At 39.6% G+C, this 25724-nt stretch overlaps 1 protein-coding gene across 14 annotated transcripts in view; it reads left to right on the top strand.

Annotated features, from left to right (window-relative positions):
* Chn1 (chimerin 1) overlaps positions 1-25724 on the top strand; it is a 164708-nt gene that overhangs the window by 84857 nt on the left and 54127 nt on the right. For 6 of the 14 annotated variants that reach the window (NM_001166603.1, NM_001113246.2, XM_006498558.2 and 3 more), the window contains one exon: positions 10608-10896. The exons of 4 other annotated variants lie outside the window; for them this stretch is intronic. In NM_001166603.1, the coding sequence (NP_001160075.1) occupies positions 10608-10896 (289 nt within the window). Of the gene's footprint in view, positions 1-10607; positions 10897-12673; positions 12752-25724 lie in introns of all 14 variants that reach the window. 4 more of the 14 variants (XR_003949984.1, XM_030246537.1, XM_030246552.1 and 1 more) reach the window with 1 other exon arrangement.

Genomic DNA, 25724 nt, shown 5'->3' with positions numbered 1-25724 from the left:
CACATGTGAGCCTGAGTGTGTCTGTGCATTATAAGTCAGAAGACAACTTTCATAGCGGGGTCTCTTTCTGCCTTGCTGAAGTAGGGGCTGTGCTATTGCTTCTGGCACTGTACTCTAAGGCCTGCTGCCTACCTCACTGTAGGGGTACTGAGGTAACAGATATGAACCACCATGCCTGGCTTTTTATGTGGGCTCTGGGATTTAACTCAGGTTTCCAGGCTTTTGTGACCAGCACTTTTACCTTGTGAGCCATCTTGCTGGACATGATTCTATTTATATAAAATAGACACATGTCATGGTAGCAAACAGAAGTGGCTCAGTGTGATGGAGAACAGTCAGGCAGGCTGTGGAAAAGCATAGGGAAACTTTGGGAGCTGTTTGGGATGTTTTTGCCATCTTATCCATGATTAAAACTTTACTGAATTGTACCCTAGCAATAAACATGGGATGCTATATGTAAGTAATGCATTATTAATAAGCACTTAATGAGGAAAATGTAATAATCTGCTGACCATTTGTAAATAGCTCGTACTAAACTTAAAAGTATGTAACAGTCCAAATTAAGCCTCCAGAGCATGACCTCAAAGCCAGAAGTAAATGAGGGTGGCTGCAGTTGGCTAAGAAAACCAAGAATACATGTGTCTGTTGCAAAGGAGCACTTTGTAAGCCTCAGTACAGCCTGCTTATAGAATCTTAAACATTTTTTAAAATGTTTCTTTCTACATTATAGTGTGTTTAAAAATAGCATGTTATGAGTGAAATGAATATAATTGAGAACTACAAAGATCATTTTAGAAATATAAAACTAGATCCAAGAACTAAGTATTCAATAGCTGGTTGTGGGGGTCAGGGAGACAGATACGATTGAAGAAGGGCAGCTGCTTTAGTTAATTGTCTTGGTTTTGAAAAAACATACCCAACAAAAGCAACTAAGGGAGAAAGGGCTTTAGGGCCTGGTGCAAGGGTGGGTGGTTCATGAGAGGGAAGTGAAGGCGGCCGGAGCTCAGAGAAACAGTGGCCATGTAGCACAGCGGGAGGGAGATGAACACTCTGCTGCTCAGCTCCCTCTCTACACACAGTCTGGCGCCATAGACACGGAATGGCAGCACCCACAGTGGATGGCTCTTCCCCCTCACCACACACAATCAGGATAATCCCCCACAGGCATGCTCACAGGTCCATCTCTTAGGTGATTTCTAGATTCTGTCAAGTTGACAACAGTCACTATCAGAGCAACTGAGTGCCTTATAAGAGGCTCTAGGAGGTTTCTCTATTTACCCATTAAAATAATACAGTGATGAACATGGATTATCAAGAAATATAACTAAATTGTAGTCTGTATGTAATACTTAGGGTATATATTTTATACCAGGATTATTAAAAATAGTACTACACTGTATAAAGGGCTTAAGAATCTGAGAAGCTGTGAATGTGTTTTCTTATGTTTGTACATACACACTTACGTATAAGTAAGTTTTCTTAGACCTGTGTTGCAGAGTGAATTTTTATTCTGAAATAGCAGATTCATTTTAAACAAGGTATCAATAACTCTCTAGTGGAACTGATCATCAATTCTCTCTTTCACTATTTTGTTTGTTTGTTTTGTTATGTTTTTCAAGACAGGGTTTCTCTGTGTAACAGCCCTGCCCATCCTAGAACTCAATTTGTAGTCTACCCTATGCTAGACCTCAGACAGATATCCTCCCTCTGAGTTCTGAGTGCTGGGATCAGAGGTGTGTGCCACCACCCCCAGCATCATTTGTTTGTTTGTTTGTTTGGTTTGTTTGTTTGTAGAACATGATTTTAATATTTTCAACTGTTAAAATTCAACAAACGGAATAATTATTTTAAGATATATTTCATTGTTATATCTCCCTTTTCATTTCTGATTTTATTAATTTGAATACTCTGTCCTCTGGTTAGTCTGGCTAAGGGTTTTTGTTTATCTTGTTGATTTTTTTCAAAAGAACCAACTCCTGGTTTGGTTGATTCTTTGTATAGTTCCTTTTGTTTCTACTTGGTTGATTTCACCCATGAGATTGATTATTTCCTGCAGTCTATTCCTCTTGGGTGTATTTGCTTCTTTTTGTTCTAATGCTTCCAGGTGTACTGTCAAGCTGCTACTGTAAGCTCTCTCCAGTTTCTTTTTGGAGGCACTCAGAGCTATGAGTTTTCCTCTTACGACTGCTCTTATTGTGTCCCATAAGTTTTGGTATGATGTGTCTTCATTTTCATTAAATTCTCAAAAGCCTTTAATTTCTTTCTTTATTTCTTCCTTGACCAAATTATCATTGAGTAAAGCATTGTTCAGTTTCCATGTATATGTGTGCTTTCCCTTGTTTTTGTTGGTGTTGAAGACCAGCCTTAGTCTGTGGTGATCTGAGAGGATGCATGGGATTGTTTCAACCTTTTTGTTGAGGCCTGTTTTGTGAACAAGTCAGTTTTGGAGAAGGTACCATGAGGTGCTGAGAAGAAGGTATATTCTTTTGCTTTAGGATGAAATGTTCTATATACATCTGTTAGATCCATTTGGTTGATAACTTCTATTAGTTTCACTGTGTCTCTGTTCAGTTTCTGCTTCCATGATCTGTTCATTGATGAGTGTGGGGTATTGAAGTCTCCCACTATTATTGTGTGGGGTGTGATGTGTGCTTTGAGCTTTAGTAACGTTTCTTTTATGTATGTGGGTGCCCTTGCATTTGGAGCACAGCTGTTCAGAATTAAGAATTCTTCTTGATAGGTTTTTCCTTTGACCAGAATGAAGTGTCCTTCCTTATCTTTTTTGATAACTTTTGGTTGAAAGTGGATTTTATTCAGTGTTAGAATGGCTATTCCAGCTTGTTTCTTGGGATCATTTGCTTGGAAAATTGCTTTCCAGCCCTTTACTCTGAGGTAATGTCTGTCTTTGTCACTGAGGTGTGTTTCCTGTATGCAACAAAATGCTGGGTCCTGTTTATGTATCCAGTCTGTTAGTCTATGTGTTTTTATTGGGGAATTGAGTCCATTGACATTAAGAGATATTAAGGAATAGTGATTGTTGCTTTCTGTTATTTTTTTATGTAATTTCTATGTTTGTGTGGCTATCTTACATTTGTTGAAAGAAAAGTACTTTTGTGTTTTTTTAGGTTGTAGTTTCCCTCCTTGTGTTGGTGTTTTCCATCTATTATCCTTTATAGGACTGGATTTATGGAAAGATATAGTGTACATTTGATTTTGTCATGGAATATCTTGGTTTTTTAAAGTCCTCTATCACCATCATGAGAAGTAATTTTAGATCTGAATCTTGCTTTTCCGGTGTGATGGTGTATCCAGTACTTGCTATGGTAGGAGAATTGGGTTCTGATGATGCCAAGTAACCTTGGTTTCTTTTGCTTGTGTTCTTACACTTGCCTCCCACCATCTGATTATCTCTAGTGCATACCTGCCCTCGCTATATCTGGCTGGAGCCTGTCCTTCCTGTGATCCTAGTTGTGTCAGAACTCATCAGAGTTCATCTGTCTCTGGGATCCAGTGATTCTGAGATCCTGGGTGTGTCAGAACTCCTGGGAGTCAAGCTGCCTCTGGAACCCTGAGATCTGGCGTGACTTAGCTCCTGTGATCCTTTGATCCTTTGATCCTGTGGTCCTGTGGTCCTGTGATCCTGTGATCCTGTGGTCCTGTGGTCCTGTGATCCTGTGATCCTGTGGTCCTGTGGTCCTGTGGTCCTGTGGTCCTGTGGTCCTGTGATCCTGTGGTCCTGTGGTCCTGTGATCCTGTGGTCCTGTGGTCCTGTGGTCCTGTGGTCCTGTGATCCTGTGGTCCTGTGGTCCTGTGATCCTGTGGTCCTGTGGTCCTGTGATCCTGTGGTCCTGTGATCCTGTGATCCTGTGGTCCTGTGGTCCTGTGGTCCTGTGGTCCTGTGGTCCTGTGATCCTGTGATCCTGTGATCCTGTGGTCCTGGGCATGTTAGCGCACCTGGGAGTGGAGCTTCTTCTCGGTGTTGTGGAATTAATTTTGGAGTTAGTGTCCAAGTTCTGCTCAGGGCACTTCTAATCCTATGATCCTAGGCATGTTAGAGTGCCTGGGAGTGGACCTTCCTGTGGGTGTTGTGGGACTAGCTGTGGAGTTTGAACCCAAGGTCTGCTCAGGGCACAGGCTCAGACAGAAAGGAACCCATGCCACTGGTCGGGTGGAGTTCCTGGGTGTCCAGCTAGCACTGGTCCCAGTTACTTCCGGTGTTGGGGCAAATGTTGTATCCTCCTCACCTCCCCAGCATCATCCTTAAATAAATGAAGTTTATTGTTAATTCTATAAAAACATTGAACATTTCTGGATGCATTGTGGTTTTTAAAAGATGTAGATGTGTGTATAATATTTTTCTGTAAATAAAAATATATGAATATATATATATATATATATATATATATATATAGTTCAGAGTATTTAGGAAGGGTTTTCTGTATATGTGATAAGATAAAATGGTATCAAGATACTCCTGCCTCACTAGAATAGAAAGCATCTTGTACTTCATTTGTTGCTGTGGAAAGCACCTTTGTATTACACACCTATACACTGAGAGCTTTACTGATCTGTAATGACAGTGTCGCATTGCACAATAAGCCTTTAGAAATCTCACTGTCTTTTGACAGTGCTGTATAATGCCAGTAAATTTTTTGAAATAAATATTGTTATATGTTGCCATCCAACTCAGGAGAAAGTATTAGTGGAACCATTAAAAATAAATTTAATAGCATATATTACTCATTCCCAACAGTAGATCTCACTATGACCTGCTCATCCATGCATGTCCTTAAGTTTGGTCATTGTTCAGCCCCCATTGCACTCTCTCCCACTCTGTCTTACACTGAAACCCTCTTCCAACAGTCCCCTTAGTTTCCCATTCCCTCTGTTTTTAGACAATCTCTCATTCTATAACTCAGGCTGCCTTTGAACTTACGGCAACTCTCTTGCCTCAGTCTCCTAAGTGCTATGATTAGAGCCATTTGGTCCACCCTACTAGGACCATTTAGTCAACTTGCTCAGAGGTCATTTGCTAGGACATTATAAGTGCCAGGTATTATGCTAGCCTCTGGTGCTTTAAAGTAAGCAAAACCAACAGCCAGTGCTCTCTATCTGGCAGCCTTTTTAAGTGTTTACATTTTTCCTCTATAAGCAGTAGTGTGCCATTAATTCTCAGGAAGGGAAAATTGGATATGGGAGGGCTTTACAAACCCATGGAATTTACCATCACAGCATTTGATTTTCTGTTTTACTCGGAATTTATGCGGTTTCACTTTTTGAAGATTGTTGATATATGTATTTGTGTCAAGTTAGCGGAAGTACTTAAATATAAAAAAATAGCCTATGGTAGCTATATATGGTGGCCCACACCTTTAATCCCAGCAAGGATACAGAGACAGGTAGATCTCTCTGAGTTCAAGGCCAGTCTATTCTATATAGCAAATCTCAAGATATTCAGAGTTATATAGTAGAAAGACTCCCATCTCAAAAAACTATGTCTGTATCTATACCTACCTATAGATAAAGATATATTAGCCTATGGCAACGGTAGCCATATATATGATATATATATTATATTATATATATATTGTGTGTATATATATATGATATATATGTGTGTGTATTGATATATATATGTATTGATATATATATATACACTATTTATTTATTTTTGGTTTTTCGAGACAGGGTTTCTCTGTATAGCCCTGGCTGTCCTGGAACTCACTTTGTAGACCAGGCTGGCCTCGAATTCAGAAATCTGCCTGCCTCTGCCTCCTGAGTGCTGGGATTAAAGGCATGCACCACCACACCCAACTTGTATGTTATATTTTTATTTATATGTTTACCTGTAAAATATAAAACTATGCTTATTTAGAAAATATCCTGGGTTATATGTGAAATATGATATATTTCTAGGTATTATATTCCTTTAGGATGGGTATATAAACATATACCCAGCTCCTAGAACTGGGCTTACAGTGTCATAGGGTATATATGTGTGCCTGTGTTCAACCTGACTATATGATATAACTAAATCTCTCTGCTAAACAGTGTAGCAGCCATGGACTCTGTAGCAATTCTATATACTTGCTGGTGTTTAGTAATGTCAGACTTACTAAACTTTGCTAATCTGAGGTTTTTATTTATAATTACTGCTTTATTTTTAAGTACCTTGTTACATTTACTGACATAATATGAGCCTATTTCTACAAAGTGTGTAAATTTCTGTCCTTTGTGATTTTCTTAGATTTTTCTCTTTGATTTCTACTGTCACTGTTGTGTCTTCTGGGTAGCATGATATACATATACTTGGCTAACTTCTATTGAAAGATAGAAATAAGAGATAGCTTAGAGTTTAGCAGGTTAACGCTTTTAAAATAGATATTTTTGTCCCTGTGGATGATTTCTTTCCCCCAATTTGACTTGATTCTGTCTGTTTATCATCGTCTTTGTTTTCCGTGAGTTTTTTCTCAGACACTGTGTAGTGGCTGTATGATTACCATAGTTAAGTGTATTTGGCACTTAGGCTCCGCTGTATTGCTAAGAGCTCTGGGAGCCTGACCATTATGCTTCTTATTGTAGTGTTAATGGGATTTCCCCAGAGAAGTCTTCATCTCCTATCAGGAAAGGTAAAGTGGATATTGGTCTCTTTGTTTCAAGGATGCCACCTTTACCTTCAGCAGTGCCTGTTTCCTCAGTCTCTGTTTCTTCCTCTCCCATGCACTGAACTTAGCTTTCCCAGGGCAGGGTGAGGAGTGAGGTGCGTGCCTGACTATGGCTTGTGTAGGTTTTTTCCTAATCCACCTTCCAGAGCTGTCTGATGCCACTGTTGGAAGCTTAATCAGGCAGCTGGGCGGAGAATATTGTAATCATAAGTAAACACTTTCGTAATTTCCCCCATTTTATCATAAAAATTCTGTGGCAAGGTAGACAAAATTATAGCCTAACGCTTTAAAGGGGGCTTAGTTCAAACTTCCTTTGTGTTCCTTAGATCATAGACTGTCACTTATTTCTGTCCCCACCTCTCTCCTCAAGGCTTGTTGACACCATGTGTGCTTCTGGGGTGGTTCTGTGTCTTTCCCCATTGGGTTGAGTGCTTCCGCTCTGGTAAATAATAGATTATGTTTATGATAAAAACGCTTTTGTGTGCTTATTACTAGAAACTCCTCTGATGTCTCAGTATTAGTATAGACAGAATCTTATGTATATTTTATTTTCTGTTGTAAATAGGCAACATCTCTTACCTTCTAGTCCTTTGAAGAGATACTTCAAAATAACTTTGGCCTCAAATCAAAATTAATTTTTGGTTTTATAGAAAGTAACTTTTTATACATATTTTTGACATTTTTTGTATCTAGACTGAATTTTTTAGGAATAAGATTCAAAGGGGAAGAAAGCTGGAAATGAATGTTATGTTCATTTTTTTAAGCTAAATGTTAGAATTACATATTTTGAAATGGATCTGAATTCATCTGGGCACAGTATTATACAGCTTTTTAAACAGCTCCAAAGCCACTGGCAAGGATAGTGTTTGTAGGAAGTGGTAATTCCATACAGCAGTCCCAGTGCAAAACAGATGCCCCTCATTCTTTCCTGCTTGTTAACTTCAGTACCACTTTGGAGAACGTGAATTTTCATCCTGTTCAGCTCTGTTTGTGTAGAGCTAGGACTGTGCCATTCCAGGCTTGTACACTAAGCAGATGTTAAGCCAGGCAGAGGCATGTGTTCATTTCAGGAACCAGGAAAAGGAAATTGTCCTAAAGAAATAGAGGGATAGCAGACCACAAAATGATTCAGCTGATAAAGTGCTTGCCACCAGGCCTGATATTCTGAGTTCCTAACTGAAATGGTAGAAAGAGAGAACCAAGAGAGAAATTGTTCTTTAATCTCTGTGTGCTTGGTCATGCTGGTGTATGCAGTCACACACACACAAAAGATATATAAAAAGATACTTTAAGCAGTCTTAATATGAGGCTTTTGAAATTGAGCATTTCATATCTTTATTTAATAACGTTTTTGTAATTACCTTTCCCATTGTGGTTGCTATGTGAACAGAATATCATGAACTTAGTGTCTTGAGTGTTTTCTTCAGTGTTTGTTGAATAAATGACATTCTACCAGCAGAACACTGTTAAAAGGAAGGTTACCCCTCGCCCTCAGATCTGGTGTCTTCTTTTAGTTTTCTTACATATAATAGACCCACCTGTTCTCATCCATTCTCAAGGATATTTTGCTTGAGCTCTACTTCTGATCCCATAGACACAACAAAGTACAAAATAGATTAAAAAAAAAAAAAACAAAAAAAAAAACAGAGCAGTGTCTGATAGGCTGTACTATTAGGCTGTTCCTTGTGTGGCTTCCTAAGTAACAGAGAGTAGGTTTTGGCCAGCAAGGAAAACATGCAGTTCCCTTAGTTTAAAAAAAAAAAAAATCAACATTCTAGCTTGTACATTTGTTTCCATGTACCTTGAGGCTAAGTCTCATCAGTCCCTTATGATCATGATCCTTTCAGTGATCTCACGGCTGCCTCCAAGCTCACAGGCTCACAAGTAGCTGGACATCATGGCGAGGGCCTCTTGACATTAAGAGTAAAGCACAAGCCCACAGTTAGGCTCTGTCTTCCAGCCTCACTGAGCCTGACCCTTTGGGACCTGTTCCCCTGCCTCCTTCCCTTGCCCTTGACTCCCCACACTGCTCACACTTCAGAAGACAGTGCTGTGGCCACAGCACCTGACACTACTGTCCACATGGAAAGGAGTGAGGCAAATGTCAAACTGCCTTTCAGTGCTTTTGTTTTTTTAGGTAGCACATAATGACACATATTAGAAAAAAGGAAATTATAGAAGTAAACTGAAAATTCTAATTAATTTTGGCATAGACATTTTATCTCTCTAGCCTCTGAGACTTACAGTATTGAAAACTTGCTTGGGAGAAATGTTTAAGTATAGAGAAAATAGAGAAGTTTAATTATATGGCTCATTTACTTGAGTATAAGTAAAAACTTGATTGCTGTAGAAGGAACAAAAGGTGGAAATTATATGTTAAAAGATCAACATTGATATTATGTTGAATTCTGGATTAAGTATTATTAAAGTCTAAATTACAAAAAACAAACAGACTACTCTGGATTCATTATTTAAAAGTATCTAATTCCTAGCAGCATGTGCTGACACATGCCTTTAGTTCCAGTATTTAGGAAATAGAGGCAAGCAGATCTCTGAGTTCAAGGCCAGTCTGGTCTACAGAGTGATCCAGGCCAGCCAGAATTACACAATGAGACCCTGCTGTAGATAGGATAGAATAGGAAGAATAGAATAGAATAGAATAGAATAGAATAGAATAGAATAGAATAGAATAGAATAGAATAGAATAGAATGCCTAGTTCTTACCCATTTGGAAACAGTTTGTGCCAGAACCATATGAATACTGAGTTTGCAGCTTCATGTGATGTTTTTTCAAAGTGAAAATTACTTTGATTTTAAAAATAATTTCTGTACTCTGTGTGTGTGTGGTTGTTTTTTATTTTAAACAACAGAATGAAGTAGATCCTTCCTGATTTGCTTGGTTTTTATTGGTGCTCACTCTGAAGCTGGCAGCTCTGCCTACTTTGGAGTCAGCTTCTATTAAGTTGCCTGTTTCTCCTGGCAAGGACACTGGTGTCAGCCATGCCAACTTGGATCCAATTCTGAGGTTTCCCTACAGGAAGCAAAATACTGAAATTACTGTGAGGATAAACCATCCTTCTCCAGTTATTAAAGCATATCATTAAAACTGACAACAGATTTCTGTGGTCTGATGACGTGTGACTTGCATGCTCTGTATATTGCAAGCATTTCTTGTCCATACTGAGCCAGCAGACACAGAACAAGTTTAAAGGAAAGATCAAGTCCTTGACCTCTGGCCAGAAGTGGCCCAGTGTGTTTCTTTGCTGCTTGGCTCAGTTCTTGAGACTGCACAAGTGTAAATGGTTGCTGGCTTCCCACTTGAGTGAGTGGTAAATGAGACTTCCCTGTTGAAAGACAAGAGTGCTGGCCTTTAAGTATGTTGAATATTTTTATTAATCAACTTGAAGAAATTGTATATATTATAGTTGACCAATTGCATATTGAATGTGCCCTCTTAAGTTATAAGATTTGTTTTCCCTACTTTATTACAAGTGTAATGAAATGGCTTTAAAAGATACCTAAGTAAAAATGCTCTTTCTAGGATCACCGTGCTAGTATCCCTGGTTATTTCAAATTCATTGCTTGTATTTAAGAGTTGAATTGTGGCCGGGTGGTGGTGGCGCACGCCTTTAATCCCAGCACTTGGGAGGCAGAGACAGGCGGATTTCTGAATTCGGGGCCAGCCTGGTTTACAAAGTGAGTTCCAGGACAGCCAGGGCTACACAGAAAAACCCTGTGTCAAAAAATCCAAAAAAAGAGTTGAATTGTATTTATTCCAGGTGACTAATTGGGATTAGACACAGCTAATTTAAACAGAGTCATTTATGAGCTATAAATCAATAGATTTCAGTTTTGGGGTGTTTGTGTGTGTGTGTTTCTTCTTCAGGAAGAATTCACTTGTTCACTTTTCTTAAAAGCATCTTTCCCATTTCATTGAGGCAGATTTGGAAGTCAGACCAGAAACTTCAGGCTGTACTACGATGGAAAGCACTTTGTTGGGGAGAAACGCTTTGAGTCCATCCACGATCTGGTGACTGATGGCTTGATTACTCTCTATATTGAAACCAAGGCAGCAGAATACATTGCCAAGATGACGATAAACCCAATTTATGAGCACATAGGATACACAACCTTAAACAGAGAGCCAGCATACAAACAGCACATGGCAGTCCTGAAAGAGACACATGATGAGAAAGAGGCTACAGGCCAGGATGGGGTATCAGAGAAAAGGGTAAGCTATCATGAACATTTGTTTTTGTCTATTGGGAGTCCCTGCCAGAGAGCCCCTCTCTGCCCGAAAGTTCCCACAGTGTTTTCAGAAGGAGATGTGGGTTTTGTAATGTCTGGGTCTGTGGGGATGAGCATTGTATATCTTTTACTTGTTTGATTAAAATGCACCAACTATATTTTTGCTCCTGATTGTGTCCCTTCATGAAATCATCTTCGGCTTTAAAAATATGTTGGAAAATGGCCCAGTAACAAAAAGTTAAGCGGTTTTGGTCAGGAGAATAACTTAATGGCCAAGAAAGACAGATACACCTTATAAGGAACTGAGGGATCTCAGCGAACCCTTTGTTTTCTGTAAAGGTAGCTTATAAATAGTTCTGTTGTTAGCAATTTATTTTACTATACATGATTTAATTGTCTGTCAGTAACTATCACACTGTTATGAGAGTCAGCCTTGAGTGGGAGGATTTACCCCTTAGTGGTAAGGAGTTAAATCAGAGGGATTTACTTGGCGTTAATTGTAAGATAGTTTACATTTTCAGTTGTCATATTTCAGTCATGATATATTTCAGAATACCACGAAAAGTTTTAATCCTTTGGTGTCAGTCAGTTGTTTGCCCTTGTTGCCATTCTTCCTCCCCTCTCCTGGGAAGAGGGACTGTCATGTTGTTTACATTTGTTCATGCCATGCTTTCTTTATGTGGGACTGAGTTAGAGGGACAGTGTCTGTTTTAGCTGAAGTGTGCTACTGCATCTGGGTCTGCAGGAGCCTCTGCTTGCTAAGTGTGTACAAAAGGTTTCCACCCCTGGTTTCTGGCCGCAGATTTCTTAGCTGGTCCCTCTGTGTCTCGTGAGGCAAGTGGGATAGTGTGTGTAAGCCTCTCCCTCGGTGCTTGATTGGCAGTAACCTTGCAGTGTGGGCTCTGTCTGTGACCTCAACATACAGCAACGTAAGATTGTTTTGCTGTGGGTTGACAGGAGATGGAAATTTAGTCTTCGTTGTCCAGCCCAAATTTTGGTTTCTAGCAGATTTTAGCTCAATTGGTGTTCCATAACTACAGAGAAATGAATATTTTAAATCATTGGCTCTTGAAATTTTGCTTTAAATATGGTCTTTCCTATATTTATATTTGCTGGGAGCTGCGATCTTATCTGGAAATTGCCATAATTTAAACTCCTAAATGTGTGCCACATTGAATAGTGCTCTTTTCTCCGTCTCATTCCCATCTTTTTTACCTTTTCTTATTTTCCACCTGTGACATTTCCAGGAACACCTGAGCAGTCTATATTTAACAATGGCATTTAGCAGCTCACCTAGACGTAAATTTCCATTCTTAAAATACTTAAGTCTTTCAAAGTTCATCAGCCTGATGGTAAACTTTGCTAATGTGTATATTACTTTTCGGTCTTAGGGACTTGGAGTAATGGCACTTAGGTACTTTAGCAGTAAGCTAGTTATTTAACTTGACAGGACCTGGCATGTCCCTTGTATAAAGTAGAAATGGTAATCCCAGTGGCAGGACAGTAAAATGAACACCCCCTACAAGATTCCCACTGTTCTGATTATATTCTGACAGTACTACACGTAAGCTCCCAGGACTCTCTTGTGTTGAGGGGCAAGTAAAAATTATTTATAGAAAATAGTTACCACTGGGAATTATCTCTCTCCAATGGTACATCATTAAGGACCATTTAAAAATTATTCTTTGCTTAAACTGCATGCATCTTAAATAGAGTTTACTTAGAAATCTCACTGAAAACTAGATTTATTTTATTTACAGGTGTCATCCAACAAGACAGGGATGATGACCTATTCAACAGCTTGACACACTGATTCCCTGTCCCAGTGGGTGACATTTGTAAGTAAAAGTAACCATGCTTAATTGATTCAAAAGTACATAGTACACAGAAGTGGCTTCATAAATATTGTAATGGATCCTTAGTAGTTAAATCCCTTCCTTGTCCAGTCTTACATAGAGGCAAAAGGTGTTGGTTTTGCAGAAATTGGAGTAGTGCTAGGGGCAGGATGCTGGTGTTGACAGTAAGAGCTGGGTACTGTAGATGTGAACGTAACGTTTCTGCTTGAGGCAGCTGCTTCATTTCTGTGAGGACATCTTTCATATTCAACACAAGAGTAATCGACTATTCAATTATGTGTTCTGAGGAAGAGAAAACACAGTACATAGTAAAAAGTGTCCTGGAGTCTTTTGAAAGATGAGGGTTGTTAGCTATCCACCAACTAATTGCACAGCTCTGCAGCTGTCAGCTGACCTGTCAGTACTTGAGAGAAGAGGTTCTCTGTAAAGGCTGAATTGCCCAGAATTCCAGTAAAAACACATACAAGGGCTCAATACACATACAAATTAAACAAAATTTAGACCTTTAAAACTAGTTTCTTTTTAGTTGGTTTTCAGTGGTGACCTAATGTGATTGCAGCTCTCAGATACTGCCCCAAAGACTATTTGAGTTTTCTGCTGTTCTTTAGAATAGTTTTGGAAAATAATGCTTCATGCAGTTCCCCTTGGTAAACGTTGATATGGTGATTGCTCTGTTTTATAACTGAAGGGTAAGAACGCCACAGGTGTGTTTATCGTGGTCCTTAGGTCTGTCCTGAGCGTCTGTAAACAGTTCACTGTGTGTGTTTGCTGTATAGTTTCATGGCCATGAGCATTTTAATGGCTCACTGTATGGATTGTTGTACGGGGTTTGCTATGTATTTTCGGGCCATGAGCATTGTTGCCACAGGAAGTGAATCCAAGCCAACTCTTGTCCCTAGGAGACCTGTAATGGTCACAGTTTTCCTTCCAAGTGATAGCGATGTATTTTTCTCATTTACTACTCAACTCAAGCATTTCCTGAGCGTGAAAAAAATAATTGTAAACAGAAAGTTAAAGCATTGTAGTAGATATAATGGTGAAGTTGCAGCGTGTGAGGAAGCCAGACTCCCTTCTCTTCTACAATAGTTCGATTTACATAGGGGCCCAGTTTATTAGTAACTTCTTTTCTCTTGGAACTGAATTTGAATAGATTCTTGTTCCAAGTAATAAATATATGTGTGTCTGTACAGATCATGGACCAATAGATTCATTCAGTAGTTTTTATTACAATTTCATACTAATTAAATTATTAATTTATTAATTTTAAGTCTTTTGGAAAACATGCTGTAGAAAATATTTCTTATAAGCATTAATAATATAAACTGAGAAACAAACCATGTAATTTGCATTTCAGAAACAACACTGTGAGCCAAGACATAGTCTAGGCAGAATGTCCTTAGCTTTGGATCAGTTCTCTAAACGTTAGTCCTCTCACGTGAAGATGCCTTTGATGGCATGGGTGTAAAAGCCCATGGTGCAGCGAAATGTCAGTAAGCTAACCTGTTCCCTTCTCACAAGCATGGCCTTTCTCTCTACACACTTACACACACACACACAAACACACACATCTGTATATACACACATGTTTATAATGTTTATAATAAATCAGCACCTTACATGTTACCATTAGTTTGATTTTAAGGAATTTCTTTTACATTGAAATTTTAATTTTGAAAGAATTCTTTAGGATTACCAAGCTACATATATTTGATATTGAAATATAATTGATACACTGCTAAAAGTTATCGTTTACTGCTAGAACCTTTGGATAACTCTGTAAACATCCAGTTCTTTGTTTCTTGGGACAGCCACAGGGTGTAGGCAATCTGGTGTGCTAATTGGCCTTTTCTTATTTCTTTGTTAACTTTTCTTAAAGGGTATGTAGCATATTATCTATATCTGCACAGTCTCAATTTGAAAATCAACAGACTGGCTGCTTATAAACTTAATCTTAAATAATACAGTTATTGAGACTAGGGAAATAGCATGAAGCAAGCTTCAGAAGCCAGCGTGCCCCCCTCCCTCCCTCCCTTTCTCTCCCCACATTCTTTGGCCCATACTCCTTTTCTTTACCTTGCATGAGGCTCAATGGTTAAGAGCAGTACCTGCTCTTCCGAGGTCCTAGGTTTGATTCCCAGCACTCACATGATAGCTTACAAACATCTATAACTCCAGTCCCAAAGGATCCGGTGCTCTCTAGGCTTCTGTGGATACTGAATGCACAATGTCTTAGCTAGTGTTTCTATTGCTGTGATGAAACACCATGACCCAAAAGCAGGTTGGGGAGAAAAGGGTTTAATTGGTTTGTACTTCTATATTGCTGTTCATTATTGAAGAAGTCAGGACAGGAACTCAAACAAGGCAGGACCCTGCAGGCAGGAGCTGATGCAGAGGCCATAGAGGAGTGCTGCTTACTGGCTTGCTCTACAAGGATTTCTCAGCCTGCTTTCTTATAGAGCTCAGGACCACCAGGCCAGGGATGGCACCATTCACAGTGGGCTGGGCCCTCTCCCATTGAGAAAAATGCCTTACAGCTGGATCTCAAGGAAGCATTTCCTCAACAGAGGCTCCTTCCTCTTGGGTGACTCTAGTTTGTACCAAAACCAGCCTGTACACAAATGGTACACAGGCATACCTGCAGGCAAAAACAAAATGAAACAAAACAAAATACAAAAAATGTTTTCTTGTGCGCCAGCTGCCCTTACACCCCTGGTCCTCCTGCTTCTCCTCCTCAGTGCGGGATTACAGGTGTAAGGCACCATGCTGAGTTTCATCTTCCTCCTCTTCTTTCTTAGCCCTACCTTCAGCCACCTCAGACTCTACAAATTTACATGCCCAGATTTCTATTGTAGCTTTTCCAAGGATCAGCGCAGTTTCAGGGATGAGCACTCTTTCTCAGAACTCTCCAGTGTGGTCAGGTTGCTAATTACCAGGCTCATGATTTCTAAGAAAGCTATAACTTCTGCACAGAACTTTTAATAGTGGGTTATCCTCTGTAAGATACTTTGCTTAAGATAGCCCAGTTGTTTTGTTTTCCAGGATCCTGCGTGCTCATTGTGTATCAGTTAAGTGATCTTGAACAAACCTTTAGCCTTAACTTTCCTAAATGTCAGTTCATCCCAATCTGATGATAGCTTAGAGATGTCACTAGATGCCATTGCACTGATTAGTATGAGGCTGGGTTTTTTAGATTTATTAATTTTATTTTATGTATATGTGTATCGTGCTCACATATGTCTGAGCATTGTATTCATGCTTGATGCCTGTGGAATTCATTCTCCTGAAACTGAGCTACAGACAGTTATAAGCTGACATGTGGGTGCTGAGAATCAAACCTAGGTCCTCTTTAAGAACAATGAGTAAGTACCCTTAACCATAGAACCATCTGTCTGGCCCCTGGTATATATTCCTATGAGAATTTCTAATGTGGTCTTCCTTGAAAATGTAAAACACTATCTACATGACATATTATTGTTCTCTTGGATCAGATCAGCCAAAGCCAGATGCATAGGTACTACATAACCCCCAGCCTGTACTACAAACATAGCTTGAGGTTTCTCTGAGAAATTATTTCTGTGTTCTGTCTTTTCTGTTCACAAAAACATCAGAAGTCTCCCAATTGCTCCATCCAGAAAGTAGACCTTCTCTCTGTTTTTTTTTTTTTTTCCGAGACAGGGTTTCTCTGTATAGCCCTGGCTGTTCTAGAACTCACTTTGTAGACCAGGCTGGCCTCGAACTCAGAAATCCACCTGCCTCTGCCTCCCAAGTGCTGGGATTACAGGCATGCGCCACCACCGCCTGGCTGAGCTTCTCTCTTAATAAATAATATGGTGATACTTCTTGTCTTAGGGTTTTATTGCTGTGAAGAGACACCATAACTGCAACAACTCTTCTAAAGAAAGACATTTAGTTGGGGGCTTACAGTTTCAGAGGTTTAGTCCATTATTGTCCATAGTGGGAAGCAGAGCATTCAGACAGACATAGTACTGGAGACCAAGCCAAGAGAAGTGACTGAAACACACTTCTTTCAACAAGGCCACACACTACTAGTGCCTCTCCCAATGGATTTATTCGAGCCATTTTTTATTTAAACCACCACATTCCACTCCCTGGGCCCCATAGGCTTATAGCTATATCATAATGCAAAATGGATTTAGTCCTACTTCAAAATCCCCATAGTCTATCACAGTGTCAGCACTGTTTAAATGTCCAAAGTTCAAAGTCTCTTCTGAGACTCATGCAATCTCTTAAATGTATTCACCTATATAATCAAAATCAAAAAGCAGATCACATACTTCCAACGTATAATGGCACTGGATATACATTATCATTCCAAAAGGGAGGAAAGAGAGCCTGGAGAGGAAATACTGGACCAAAGGGAGACCAAAACCCAGCGGGGCAAAATCAAAAACTGCATCACCAAAGTGATATCAAAGTGCTCTTCATATCTCCAACCCTTTCAGCTTTGCAAACTACAACACACTTCTCTCTCTTAGACTGATTCTGCTCCCTGTTTGCATCTTTCCTTGACTAGTATCCCATGGCTCTGGCATCCCTATCATCTTGGAGTCTCCAAGACAATCCAGGCTTCATCTTTATAGCTTCCTGCAATGGCCTTTCTAGGCCTTCATGCAGGGACACCCCTGCACATGCTTGGACTCAACAGCTTTCCTTTGAGGAGGGAGATTCCCTAACTTTTCTTCTCTCCTTGAATCTAAACCAGAGCCATGTGGCCAAAGGCTAAATACTGTTGCTTGCTGCGGCTGGAACATGACCTCTTGGTTCAAATACATCTTCATTAGCTTTCTGTTTTCCACGAGTTCCTTCATTGCCTAAGCTTGGCTGTTCTGGAACTCTCTCTGTAGACCAGACTGGCCTTGAACTCAGAGATCTGTCTCTCTGCCTCTCTGCCTCTCTGCCTCTGCCCGCCTCCCCACCTCCCACCTGCCCAGAGGCTGAGCTCAGCAGGAGAATTCCACTGAATCTGAGGCCATCCTATGCTACATAGTGAGTTCCAAGCCAGTATAGGCTACAGTGTAAGCCTCTGCCACAAAACATAGACAATCGAAAAGAATGCTGTTGCTTTGCCTTTCTGTAAATCTCTCTAGACTCTACATAGCACTAAGGGTAAAGAGGTTCTCAGAAATAGTTCTGCACTCATTCTATGGTGACACATTGTTTAGACTGGAGTATAAGAAGGAAATCTGACCTTATGCAGTTGGATAGGTATTTAGTAGCTTTTTCAGATAATAGTGCATGATTCTCTTTGATACAATGCCATAATAAATATGTTTCCAAATGGAATCTGGAATCCTGTCAGTGTCTTACTTAGTTAAACTGGAACCTCTCAGTGTGTTCTGAGCTCTGAGTGGATCTGCCCACTGTGCGTGATTCTGCAACATGAATTAGTCATTTGTAAGACGCTAACTGCCTCATGGCATTCCGTAGTTCTTACAAGTGTTGACACATTTATATAGTATCAAAAAGCACATCTGTTGTGATATCACTATTCATCTCTTCAGAGAAGTCTTGTTAAGTAGCAAGAATCTCTCACATTCAGGATAACAGACACAACTTTCCAAAACTGTGTTGCTTGAAAGCTTGCAGTTTGTTATTGACTTGTTTTCCCCAAATGGAAGGCTGATTCATTTATTTTCTACATCAGAACTTCTTAAACTTTTCTAACATGACCACATTTCACCCCAAATCTTTTTTTACATTGTCCCAGGTATATAAGTATATTAATATCCTATAAGTCAAACATTTCTGATAAATCATACAAATTAATTTAAAAATAATTTTTAGGTATACATATAATGTTACTACTTCTTATAGACTAAAGCAAGTTTGCTTAATGAGTGTATTTTGTTTTTATAGAATGCATGAAGCAAAAGCAGTTAGATGCTTAACATTTCCACAGATAATTCATATTTTGCTTTTATTGTTAGTGTTGAGAATGCTGCCTCCCAGCATTTCTACAGTCCACAATGTAGGAATACTTGTGTTTAGGGCCATTTCAGAAATTGTTGGTAATGCTGACTAATACCAAACTTCATTTCATGATTTATTTTCATAGAACTCATCAGCAGCTCAAACTACAACTTTTAAAATCAAACACCCCAATTTATACTAGGATATACTAATTTGCTTTGTAGATGCTGAGGTATGACAGATAAACCATTGCAGTTCTCTAAGAGTGGAAACATTGAATGTCAGGGTACAGTAGTAGTCTTTTGTCTGATTCAGAGTTATTTCAAGCAGCATTTGTTGTTATGTGTAGCTAGGCTACACACACAGTGCAACGTGCATATGTTGTGCATTCAGAACCAAGGCTAAGTGTCATCTCACTCCCCAGAGCTGTCAGGTCCTGACAAACCCCAGGTTCATCGCTCACTGTTATTCATCAGAAACAGTACCTTTAGTATAATGTATTGCATGCAACCTTGTGCTCAGGGAATCAAAGAACTGGCTCTTATAAAAATGAGAGCAGCTATGTTGCTAAGATATCCCTGAGATTACAAGTTTTCTCTCTTGTGTGTTTTCAGCTCGTTGTTTGGTAGACATATCTCAAATGAAAATTTGAAAGCTTTCAACTCTATGATGGGCTTTTCTGGTGAGATTAATTCTGATATTAACATTGTAATTTTAGATATGACATAAACTATATCAACATTTGTAACATTCAACTGATAATGCAGTTTGGTATTTTGACAGTGAAAAAATGCAATAAGTGCATTCACTTAATTCTCTAGCTGCCCTTTCCTCTTTCTGTGTCTTCCTTGCTTTTGAAAATGATAAATAATCTCATCTCAGAATGAGTTTCTGGTTTGAGTTTTTAGAAGGAAAAACCATCAAGCTTGGCACTGTGCTTGCTAAGGATAGGAAGTGCCCACATTCTCTTTCCTTCTAATCTTGTCTTAACATTCACCCTCACAGTTTTTACTCATTTTCCTAGAACCTTATGTTATTCTTCAATGTTATTCCAAAAATAATTGTTTTGGTCCTGTAAATGGTCTTTAGAGATGGAGACCTGTGGTTCAGGGCTGCCACACGTCTTCTTGCCTCAGGTGGCTCACGCTCCCTCCGTGCTACAGATATTTCCAGTTCACTTTCTCCTTTGGTCAGCAGTGTTGCTAAGATACTTCTGTCATCACAGATTTTTCTCTCCAACATGTTTCCAGTTCATTGTCTGCAGCCATATTGACTGTCAAATGAAAAAGCAGTGTTTAAAAGCCCTTCTTTCTTGTATCCCTGGCCAGCCACTGGATTTTTATAGCTGAAAAACAAAAAGTATGTTTTCAGATATTTTCTTCATATTAAATGTGACTTGACAGTGTACAGACAGGAGCTGGAGCAGGTGTCCAGTGTAGCATTTATTTTACTTCCTTGTTCTAAGCCCTTAGTTACAGTGACAGAGCTGCACTGGCAGTGTCCACACTGTCCACATTCCCCCCAGAGTGTCCGTTTCCAGTGCTTGTGTATGCGGGGTGCTGAAAGTACATGCTTTGCCTACATTATGTACATGCTGTGTGCCTTGTCTCAGCCTCCTGATGTCTGTCCTGGGGAGGTCCTCTTCATTCCAGCTCTCTGGGAAAGAACAGACTTCCCTACAGTCAATACCTCTTAGAGACTCACCTAACAGCTGTTGCTTCCCTAAGATCTCACTTAGTGAGTATTCCTTCCCTAAGATCTCACTTAGTGCCTATCTCACTGTTAGGTTAATCTGAGGCTCATTTGCACATCATCTGACTCAAGAGCCATGCTCAATGTATTTTCTTAAAACATAGTTTAAGTCTTCATGCAAAGTGGCGAGGCAGCCTTAAGAGGAGATGAATAAGCTGCAGCCTCCTGACTACATGATTTCTGCTAAAAGGACTGCACCATGTGTTTGCATTTTGAGAGTGTTTAAAGGCACATCCATCATGGAAGAAAACAAAGAGTGATCTGGAATGTAGGGGTGGAAAGAAGTCACCTGTCCCAGAAGTCCCAGGAGATGATGGGGTGGTTTGGAAGTAGAGTATAAACAGATTAGTGGATGATTTAGCCCTTCGCAGAGAGTGGGATTGGGGAACTAAAATAGGATGAAAATATCTATTATTTACTAATATGTACTTCAATTATAATTAATTTATGAAATCTATATTATCACGTTAATATCTGGCCCTTGTGAATATAGCATGTGCCCCTATTTTCTGGTATTCACCAATTCACAACATACAGTACTCACGGGAATACTTGTTGATTGAATTTAATTCACAAGTGCTCAGTATTTCAGCTGCTCATATTGGACACTTCAACATTCTCATGAATAAATTTATGGAGTACAGAAAATATAATTTCTCAGGTTATCCAAAGTCTTTAATGTTACATTCTTTTTAAAAATTAAAAAATGCATCTTAATTTATATAATATCTATATTAGCCAGTCTAGAATCTCTGTTCAGACTTAGATATTTATGCGGTGGTTTGCTGTCCTGTACATTATAGTGTCGATTTAGTGGGGGTTAATGGAAAGTTTGCACATTCCTAAAGGTGGCTTCTTAGTTGATTACCTTTCTAATTTATTGTTTTGGAAAATAGTCTTGTTTTCATTCAAAAAACAGAAAAAAAAACCTGTAAAAACAAAAAAAGATATTCTTCTTAGTAATACTTCTCCCCTAAAACTCTAATACCTAACCAAGGACTGCATGTGACTAAGTGTAATCAACAGGTCACTATGTCCACCATAGGCAAAATCATGGCTTGGTTTTATTTGGGGGGAGAGGGGCCTTAAAGTGCCTGGAGTTAATTGCCAAGGCTATCTGCTCTAGTTGCACTTGAATGTCCCCAAGAGCCCCAAGTCAGTGTCCTTGACAGTGTTGGGAAGCAGTGGAGCCTCTAAGAGGTCAGGCTGGCAGAAGCTAGGTCTGTAGGCGTAGGCCCTCGATGGAGATGCTGGGTCTGCCCCCTGGACAGCTGCCATGATGCAGGCTGACTTTCTCTGCTGTCACAAGCACAGAGAAAAAAGGACTAAGTAACTGTGAGGGGTTCGTCGAGGACAGGAAGCCAAAGTAACCCTTTGGTCCTTTTAAGCTGACTCTTAGATGTTTTGCCACAGTAGCATACAGCTGACTAACACACTGGTTTACTTTATATGCTGTAAACCAGTTGTCAGGCTCAGAACTCAGGTGGGGATAGTTATTTTTAACTGTGACTATTTTTGCTAATGGTTCTCTCTATCATCCTGAGCCTCACTTACAGTTCAGTCTCAGTCATGTCCCTGGGTCTCAGTGAAGCAGCAGAGAGGAGAGACAGGGTATGAAATCACAAACAAGGCCTGGATTTCCATCCTGGCTGCTTGGATTTTCCACTTCTAAGCAAACGCCTTAATATCAATGGATTTCCTCTGAAAAGCAGGAGCATGAGAACAGAATGAACTAGCTTATATAACCAACAGTCTTAAGTTCTAGGAAAGAGCCCTACTGTGGGGTAGTAGAAAAGCTGAACGGAGATATTTTTGTGGGTCAGTAGATTAGTAGAATACAGTAATTAAAATTATAATGAAGTAAGACTAGAAGGCGATAGCTGCCTCGCAGGTGACTTCTTGATCTTAAACATGCTCATAGAGTCAGGCTTGGGGCAGATGAGATTTTTCCAACAACTCCTGCATAGACCCAAGCTTACTCTGATGCCATTCATAACCCGAAGGTAAAAAGAACCACTTGTCCTAACCTCACATGCTCTGTCATTTCAGGCTGAGTTTCTCTTTTTCTTTTATTTTTTAAAAAAAAACGTGTTCTTTTTTTAATTTTCTTTTTTTTGGGGGGGCATTGGTGTTTTGCCTATAGTATGTCTTCATGAGGGTGTTGGATCCCTGAAATGGAGTTACACACAGCAGTGAGATGTCATGTAGGTATGGGGAGTTTATCCTGGGGACTCTGGAAGAACAGCTAGTATTCCTAACCGTGAATAATCTCTCAAGCTCCTGTTTTGTTTTGTTTTTAAATATACCAATCATTTGCAGGCCTCATCCAGATGCCTCCAACCCTGCTAAGTGTTAATTTCCATGAGAGAGCGTGCATACAAAGAGTCTAATGACTGTGACTGTCTCTGATGTGAAGGGGGGCATCTAAGTTCTGGATTGCTAAAGTCTTCTGTAATTTCATTACGCTCTTTTGAACTGGAAAAACTGTAATAAGATAAAATATTGTAGGTGTGATATAAAAGGTTTTGTTTTGTTTATTTGTTTGTTTGTTTGTTTGTGTTGTTTTCAGAAAGTTCCCAAAGGAAGCTAGTTTTTTGTTTGTTTGTATGTTTGTTTTGTTTTTTTATTTTTGGAGAGGAAAGAGTTTATTTCATCTTATATCTTATGGTACATTATGAATGGTAGTCAGGACAGGAAATCAAACATGAGCTTGGAGGCAGGCACTGAAGAAGAGGTCATGAAGGAATAGAATTACAATCTTGTGCAGACTGATTTCTTATTCTAGCTGTTCAGGGATGGCACTTGCAATGTAAATCATCAGTCAAGAAAATACTCAATGATCTTTTGCCTACTAGATAATCTGATGGAGACATTTTCTCAAGTGAAGTTTCCTTTTTCAGTTTGACTCCTGTTAGACTATATTTGATTAAATAAAAACAAAAAAAGAACAAAAGAAAGAAAGGAAGGAAGGAAGAAAGAAAAAAGAAAGAAGAAAGGAAGGAAGGAAAGAAATAAAGAAAGAAGAAAGAAAGGAGAAAAGGGAGGGAGGAAAGGAAGGAAGGAAGATTGATTGATTTTTCTCAAAGAACCTGGTTTTATTGATTCTTCTTTTGATTCTTCTTGTTTCTACTTGGTTGATTTCAGCCCTGAGTTTGATAATTTCCTGCAGTCTTCTCCTCATGGGTGTATTTGCTTCTTTTTGTTCTAGAGCTTTCAGATGTGCTGTCAAGCTGCTAGTGTATGCTCTCTTCAGTTTCTTTTTGGAGGCACTCAGAGCTATGAGTTTTCCTCTTAGCACTGCATTCATTGTGTCCCATAAGTTTGGGTATGTTGTGCCTTCATTTCATTAAATTCTAAAAAGCCTTAATTTCTTTGTTTATTCCTTCCTTGACCAAGTTATCATTGAGTAGGGTTTCATGTGTATATGAGCTTTCTGCTGTTTTTGTGGTTATTGAAGACCAGCCTTACTCCATGGTGATCTGATAGGATGCATGGGATTATCTCAATCTTCTTTTATCTGTTGAGGCCAGTTTTGTGACTGATTTATGGTCAATTTTGGATAATGTACCATGAGGTGCTGAGAAGAAGGTATATTCTCTTGTTTTAGAATGAAATGTCCTATAGATATCTGTTACAACCATTTGGTCCATCACTTCTATTAGTTTTACTGTGTCTTTGTTTAGTTTCGGTTTCCAGTGATCTGTTCATTGATGACACTGGACAGTTGGAGTTTAAGTTTTGCTTTTGATTGTGACTGTGCCCTGATATTTTTCCCTCTTGAAGGAAGAAACTATTTTAGTGGACCCCACAGTTAAGAGACTTTAAAATGCAAAAAGACTTTGGATTTTAAAAAATATTGGATATTTTAAAAGGATTGGACTTTTAATATGTAAAGACTGTGGGACTTTTAAAGTTGTTTAGATCTTGGGGATGAATAAGAACTAAGGGTTGAGGTTTACTAGTGCTGTGTTTGTGTCAAGTTGACAAGGGGTCAATTGTACTGGCTGGTTTTGTGTCAACTTAACACAGCTGGAGTTATCACAGAGAAAGGAGCTTCAGTTGGGGAAGTGCCTCCATGAGATCCAACTGTAAGGCATTTTCTCAATTAGTTATCAAGGGGGAAAGGCCCCTTGTGGGTGGGACCATCTCTGGGCTGGCAGTCTTGGGTTCTATAAGAGAGCAGGTTGAGCAAGCCAGGAGAAGCAAGCCAGTAAAGAACATCCCTCCATGGCCTCTGCATCAGCTTCTGCTTCCTGACCTGCCTGAGTTCCAGTCCTGACTTCCTTCAGTGATGAACAGCAATGTGGAAGTGTAAGCTGAATAAACCCTTTCCTCCCCAACTGCTTCTTGGTCATAATATTTGTGCAGGAATAGAAACCCTGACTAAGACAGCATGTGTGTTGGGCCTGTGATATATGTAGTCAGGATGTTAGAGAGAAAGAAGGGCTCCTTGTGTTGTGTGAAGTCCCCAGGAAAAGGTATTTCTAGAGAGTACCCTTACCACAAACGAGTCCTGACATTCAGTAGTCGAAGATCTATTCCTTTGGCTTAAGCTTCAGTCCTATTAAAACACACACACACACACACACACACACACACACACACACACACACACGTACTTGTGGAAAAAGAAATATAATCAGTCATTTGTATTTGGTGTGTGATGGTTGTTTGTGGTTGTTTTTGTTTTTGTCCTGTCACCTTGATGCAAGCTAGAGTCATATTGGAAAAGAGAACCTTAGTTTAAAAAATGCCTCCATCACAGTGGCCTTTCGGCAAGTCTGTGGTGCATTTTCTTGATTAATGATTGATATGAGAGTGTCCAGACCATTGTGGGCAGTGCTGCCCCCAGAACAGGGAATTTGCCCATTTCCCATCCCTTTAGCCGTGTAACTGTCGTTGTTTAGATATGCCCACAGAAATACCAGGTGGTGTCAAGGATGGGCAGAGTCAGTTCTGAAGATAGCCCAAAGACTCTTGCTCTAAGTAAAACCTAGCTACCACCGGTTCTTCCACCAAGAATAATCTTATATAGGCCTTGTGCACTACCAGTTTGGACTCCCACCGAAGCCACTCTTTCTGGTTTTTGTTATGGAATCAGAATATCAGAGTCCCCTTCCCAGACCCTGACTTTCACAACCTGTTAATAACCATAACAGGGACCTTGAGATCAAAGACGGGGATTCAGACGCAGACTTTCCCCTCTGCTGTCTGGCTGGGAGCAAGTCACTAGTTTCTTTGTCAGATGAAGTTACTGACATTGTTTTGTACT

Source organism: Mus musculus, chromosome 2, assembly GCF_000001635.26.
Source record: "Mus musculus strain C57BL/6J chromosome 2, GRCm38.p6 C57BL/6J".
Lineage (NCBI taxonomy): Eukaryota > Metazoa > Chordata > Mammalia > Rodentia > Muridae > Mus > Mus musculus.
The sequence above is the reverse complement of the archived record's forward strand: the minus strand, read 5'-3'. Positions and strand labels throughout refer to the sequence as shown.